Below are 6,085 nucleotides of genomic sequence, written 5' to 3' on the forward strand. Positions count from 1 at the left end.
CATTATTGGAAGCTGCTCTAAGGTCTCCTCGGAGTCTTCTCTTGCCAGTCTGAACAACCCCAACTCTAGCAGCCTGTCCTCAGAGGAGAGCTGCTACAGCCCTTGGATCATCTCCGTGGCCTCCTCTGGACCGTTCCAACAGCACCACATACTTCTTATGTGGGGAATTCCAGACCTGGACACAGGACACTGGGTGAGGTCTCATGAGAGTGGAGCAGAGAATCACCTTTCCAGTCTACCCCTCCTCCCCTTTTCCCTCTGTTTCAGATCGCTGCTTTAAGTATGGGGGCAATGAATCTCTTGAATACAGGTGTACAAGAAACACATAAACAGGGGGAGAGAAAAAACACACGTACACCCAAACGGATGCCACTTCCCCAGACTAATTACAATTATCATAATAGCAACCACTGGAAAACTTTTAAAAGACGCATTGTTACCACATTCCACACACGATATGAAAACACAATGAATATAAAGTACTGAGATTAAAGTGCAAGGGATGTTCAATCTGGTCAGTTACAAGTTATTTATGCAAATATGCTCATAACACAATTCAGTAATAACAAAACTGTAAATAGATCAAGAACCCAAATATCCAGTGTTTAAATGTTTGGGGTTTTTTTAACATAAAAGTTAATGGATAGAGAATTAAGCCAAAATAAAAGCACAGATAAAATGCACCTGTTTGAACACCAGAGCCTTAAGATGACCGTTTCAAGCATCCTCTTGAGAAAAACAAGGAGACTTAAGGAACTTAAATGTTTCCTGGAACAATTTACAAGTAAACATCTGTTCTTCAGTCTTTACATTAAAAGTCTGCTATCTAAACTCCAGGGAACCCATCTGATAATTCACATACCTGAAGGAAGGCAAAATTTTCACCGCAGCCAACTGTAATCTATGCAAAGATCAACTTTATCTACTAATTAAATAGAAATTATGCTACTTACCATAACCCACTATCCATTTCATAGATCCAGAGCTCATCGTTAGGCAGATAAACCTCATTTTCTTCAATTGACTACAACCGAAAATAAATTGGCAAACATTAAAACAATCTGCCCCAAACCATTCTGTGATCGATTCAATTCTGCGTTACACATCACACGTTTTAAAAACAAAATACCAAACTACATTCCTTAGCAGCACAGAACAACCTTAGGGAAATAATCTACCAGAGTCATACCCCAGCATTTCTGCTCTGACAGTGACAGTTGTAGACAGGCAGCTCAATAACGCTAAGTTTACACTAGAAGTTCAAAGAAGATGTTTTTCATTTTTTGAAGCTGTCCAGATGTGGTGTTAGGTATTCCCTGATGTCGCTGAGCTTTGCTAATTGCTAACAGCACTTTGTCTACAGCTCCCTAAAAGGAGGTTGTGGTGAGGTGGGTGCTGGGCTCTTCTCCCAAGTGCCAGGCAATAGGATGAGAGGAAATGGCCTCAAGTTGCACCAGGGCAGGTTCAGATTGGACATGAGGAAAAATTTCTTCACAGAAAGGGATCTCGGGCACCGGCAGAGGTTGCTCAGGGAGGTGGTGGAGTCCCCGTGCCTGGAGGGGTTTAAAAGATGGGTGGATGAGGTGCTCAGGGTGAACTCAATGATCGCAAAGGTCTTTCTTCCTTCAGTTGCTGCAGGTAACTCTTTGTCCTGTGCTTTTCATTTACACCTTCCTCTTGGAATTTCAACCATACCAAGAGTTGTCGCCCAGTTAAAAGCATCTCCCAAAACCAAAGATAATGAGTTTCAATGTGCAAGTTTCAGATCTGGTCTGGTTTATGCTGGTACACATCTTTCTTGGCAAAACATTGAAGTTGGTCAGTGAGTGGGCCTGAGGAATTAGTTCCCTATTTTTAAAATCAGTACATTTTTTGACGTTTTTCTTTAGTTGTTGTGAAAGAATAAAGTGTTGGATATAAAAGAACTTAACCTATGCCATAACATGAAGGAGAAAAAGAATTCCTCTGGGGAAAACAGATCAAGTAAATCTCCCAAAAAGAGGCCACGGAAGAAAGAAAAATAATTTGGGAATTAATGATGAGGAAGAGTAATGAACAGGAGAAGAAAGCCCTACCCAATGCACTTGCAGCACTCACGCTAAGTAACAATTACACCATTTGTTATTGTCTCAGCAGTAGACAGGATTGGAAGACTGTGAGGGAATAAGCAGCCAGATTCAGTAAACAGAGTTAAATACAAACCTGAAATTTAATTGTTAACCACTGAATTTCTAATACTGATTACTTCATAGAATCACAGAATGGGTTGGGTTGGAAGGGACCTCAAAGCCTGTCCAGTTCCACCCCTGCCATGGGCAGGGACACCTCCCACTGGATCAGGTTGCTCCAAGCCCCATCCAACCTGGCCTTGAACACCTCCAGGGATGGGGCAGCCACCACTGCTCTGGGCAACCGGGGCCAGGGCCTCCCCACCCTCACAGCAAAACATTTCTTCCTAAGATCTCTCAATCTCCCCTCTTGCAGCTTAAAATCTTTCCCCCTCATCCTCTCCGTGCACTTTCTGATCAAGAGCCCTTCCCCAGCTTTCCTGGAGCCCCTTTCAAGTGCTGGGAGCTGCTCTAAGGTCTCCCCGGAGCCTTCTCTTCTCCAGGCTGAACAACCCCAACCCTCCCAGCCTGTCCTCGTACAGGAGGTGCTCCAGCCCTCAGAGCATCTCCACGGCCTCCTCTAAAGGCGCGCGGCCACAGCCAATCAGAGCCCGCGCTCAGGCCTAAAGGGGAGCGGCCACAGCCAATCAGAGCCCGCGCTCCGGCCTCAGGGCGTGTGGCCACAGCCAATCAGAGCCCGCGCTCCGGGCCTGGCTGAGGGGGGCGGGCGTGGGGAGCCCCGTCCCGTCCGTTCCCCCCCCCACCTCCCCGCCCCGCTCCCCCCGTGAGGCCGCTCCCGCCCCGGGTCCTGCCCCGCCGCCTTACCACGTATCCCCCCCACACGTAGAGGCAGTTCCCGTCCACCACGGCGCAGTGTCCGCTCCGCTCCTCGGCCACGCAGAAGGGCTCCGCGGGGCCCGCCGCCATCTTGGGGGGGCGTGGGGAGCGGCCCGGCCGCCACCGCCTCCGCCGCGAGGAGCTGCGGCTCGGCCGCCGGGCCCGGACGGCAAGCGAGGAGGGTCCAAAGGCTGCGGCGGCTCCGTCCGCGCTCGCCGCCCCGGCGGGGAAACCGCGGGCAGGGGGACATGGGGAGTGGTGGGAACGGGGAATCGGGGAATCACGGGAATAGCGGCGTGTGGAAATAGGGAGTCATAGGGAATCGTGGGAACAGAGAATTGGGGAGTCGTGGGAATGGGGAACCATGAAATCATAGACATAGGGAATCGTGGGAAGAGGGAATTGTGAAATCATAGACGTAGGGAATCGTGGGGACAGGGAATTGGGGAATCGTGGGAATAGGGAATTGGGGGAATAGAGAATCGTGAAATCATAGACATAGGGAATCGTGGGAATAGGGAATTGGGGGAATAGGGAATCATAGACACAGGGAATTGTGTAATCATGGGAATAGGGAACCATGAAATCACAGACATAAGGAATCGTGGGAAGAGGGAATTGGGGGAAGAGGGAATTGTGAGAAGAGGGAATTGGGGGAATAGGGAATTGTGAAATCATAGACATAGGGAATCGTGGGAATAGGGAATTGGGGGAATAGGGAATTGTGAAATCGTAGACATAGGGAATCGTGGGAATAGCGAAATGTGGAAATAGGGAATCATAGACACAGGGAATCATGGGAACAGGGAATTGTGGAATCGTCGGAATAGGGAACCATGAAATCACAGACATAAGGAATTGTGGGAAGAGGGAATCGTGGGAAGAGGGAATTGTGGGAAGAGGGAATTGGAATAGGGAATCGTGAAATCATAGACATAGGGAATTGTGGAACTGTGGGAATAGGGAATTGTGGAAATAGGGAATTGTGGGGATACGGAATTGCGGGAATAGGGAAACGTGAAATCATAGACATAGGGAGTCGTGGAAACAGGGAGTTGTGGAAATAGGGAATCGTGGGAACAGAGAACTGTGGAAACGGAATTGTGAAATCATAGGGAATTGTGGAACTGTGGGAATAGGGAATTGTGGAATCGTTGATATAGGGAATCATGGAATTGTGGGGATACAGAGTTGCGGGAATAGGGAAACATGAAATCATAGACATAGGGAATCATGGGAAGAGGGAGTTGTGGAAATAGGGAATCATGGGAATAGGGAATTGTGGGAATAGGGAAGCATGAAGTCATAGACATAGGGACTCGTGGGAATATGGAATTGTGGGAACAGAATTGTGGAAATAGGGAATCGTGGGAATAGGGAATTGTGGAAACAGGAAATTGGGGGAACAGGGAATTGTGAAATCATAGACATAGGGAATTGTGGAACTGTGGGAATAGGGAATTGTGGAATCATGGAAATAGGGAATCATGGGAACAGGGAATCGTGGAATCTTGGGGATACGGAATTGGGGGAATAGGGAAACATGAAATCGTAGACATAGGGAATCGTGGGAACAGGGAGTTGTGGAAATAGGGAATCGTGGGAATAGGGAAGCGTGAAATCATAGATGTGGAATTGGGGAAATAGGGAATCATGGGAATAGGGAATTGCAGGAATAGGGAATCATAGAATCATAGAATAACCAGGTTGGAAAAGACCCACCGGATCATCGAGTCCAACCGTTCCCATCAAACACTAAACCATGACCCTCAGCACCTCGTCCACCCGTGCCTTAAACACCTCCAGGGAAGGTGAATCAACTACCTCCCTGAGCAGCCTGTTCCAGTGCCCAATGACCCTTTCTGTGAAGAATTTTTTCCTAATGTCCAGCCTGAACCTCCCCTGGCGGAGCTTGAGGCCATTCCCTCTTGTCCTGTCCCCTGTCACTTGGGAGAAGAGGCCAGCACCCTCCTCTCTACAGCCTCCTTTCAGGTAGTTATAGAGAGCAACGAGGTCTCTCATTGCTATGGAATGCTATGGAATGCTATGGAATACTTTGGCTATTTTAGTTATCCTCTTAAAAAAATAAAGCATCCTTCTTCCTGATATGGCAAAGAACCCAAATTCTCCTGAAGCCAGGTAAGGCATCTCAGGGAGACTCTGCTAACATCTGAGCCCCTTCTGTACCAGCGATACCCTTCTCTATACCAAAAGCTGTGCAAAAGTGCATAGCGGAGCGTGAAATCCAGCACCAGCACCGGTGAGATTGAATTATTCCTCTAGTGATGGAGCATTGGCCGTATGGAGGACCTGTGGTTTGCCTGGTGAAAGTATCAAAAAGAGAATGCAGACATATTAAAGCCTGTTCTGGTTGTTTTAAAATCTGAATAATGGAATCACAGAATCGTGGGATCATAGAGTCATAGAAATGTGGGATCCTGGATTCATAGGATCCTGAAAGAATAGAATCATAGGTATGTAGAATAATGGAGTCGTTGAATCATAGACATAGGGAATTGTGGGAACAGAGAATTGTGGAATTGTGGAAATAGGGAATTGTGTGAATAGGGAATCGTGGAATCGTGAGAATAGGGAATCGTGGGAATAGAGAATTGTGGGAATAGGGAATCAGAATAGGGAATCGTGGAATCACAGAGAATCGTGGGAAGAGAGGATCGTGGAATCAGAAATACGGAATCCTGGAATCCTAGAATCCTGGGATAATGAAATCATAGAGCTGTACAATCGTGGAATCATCAAAATGTAGAATAATGGAACCACAGAATAATGGAATCACAGAATCGTGGGATCATAGAATCATAGAAATATGGAATCCTGGAATCATAGGATCCTGGAATAATAGAATACTGGAGTAACGGTATCATAGAAATGTCAAATAGCGGAATCACAGAATCCTACGATACTGGAATCATATAATCATAGAAACAGAGAATCCTGGCATCATAGAATTCTGGGATAATGGAATCATAGAGCTGTACAATCATTGAATCATAGAAATGTAGAATAATGGAATCATAGAATCATAGAAATATGGAATCCTGGAAAACTGGAATCATAGAAATGTAGAATAATGGAATCACAGGGCGGGGGGCGTGGTCAGAGCAGCAGGGGGCGTGGTC

The 6,085-nt window shown here is 46.7% G+C and overlaps 1 protein-coding gene across 2 annotated transcripts in view; it reads right to left on the reverse strand.

Annotated features, from left to right (window-relative positions):
* KLHDC1 (kelch domain containing 1) overlaps positions 1-3,193 on the reverse strand; it is a 29,004-nt gene extending 25,811 nt beyond the window's left edge. Inside the window, exons 1-2 of one of the 2 annotated variants that reach the window (XM_069856873.1) lie at positions 2,934-3,193; positions 954-1,024 (exon numbers count right to left, since the gene is read on the reverse strand). In XM_069856873.1, coding sequence (XP_069712974.1) covers positions 954-1,024; positions 2,934-3,035 — 173 coding nt within the window. In that variant the 5' untranslated portion in view covers positions 3,036-3,193. The remainder of the gene's footprint in view (positions 1-953; positions 1,025-2,933) is intronic. The other variant, XM_069856874.1, reaches the window with a different exon arrangement.
* Between the last annotated feature and the right edge of the window lie 2,892 nt (positions 3,194-6,085).

Source organism: Phaenicophaeus curvirostris, chromosome 5, assembly GCF_032191515.1.
Source record: "Phaenicophaeus curvirostris isolate KB17595 chromosome 5, BPBGC_Pcur_1.0, whole genome shotgun sequence".
NCBI classification, from domain to species: domain Eukaryota; kingdom Metazoa; phylum Chordata; class Aves; order Cuculiformes; family Cuculidae; genus Phaenicophaeus; species Phaenicophaeus curvirostris.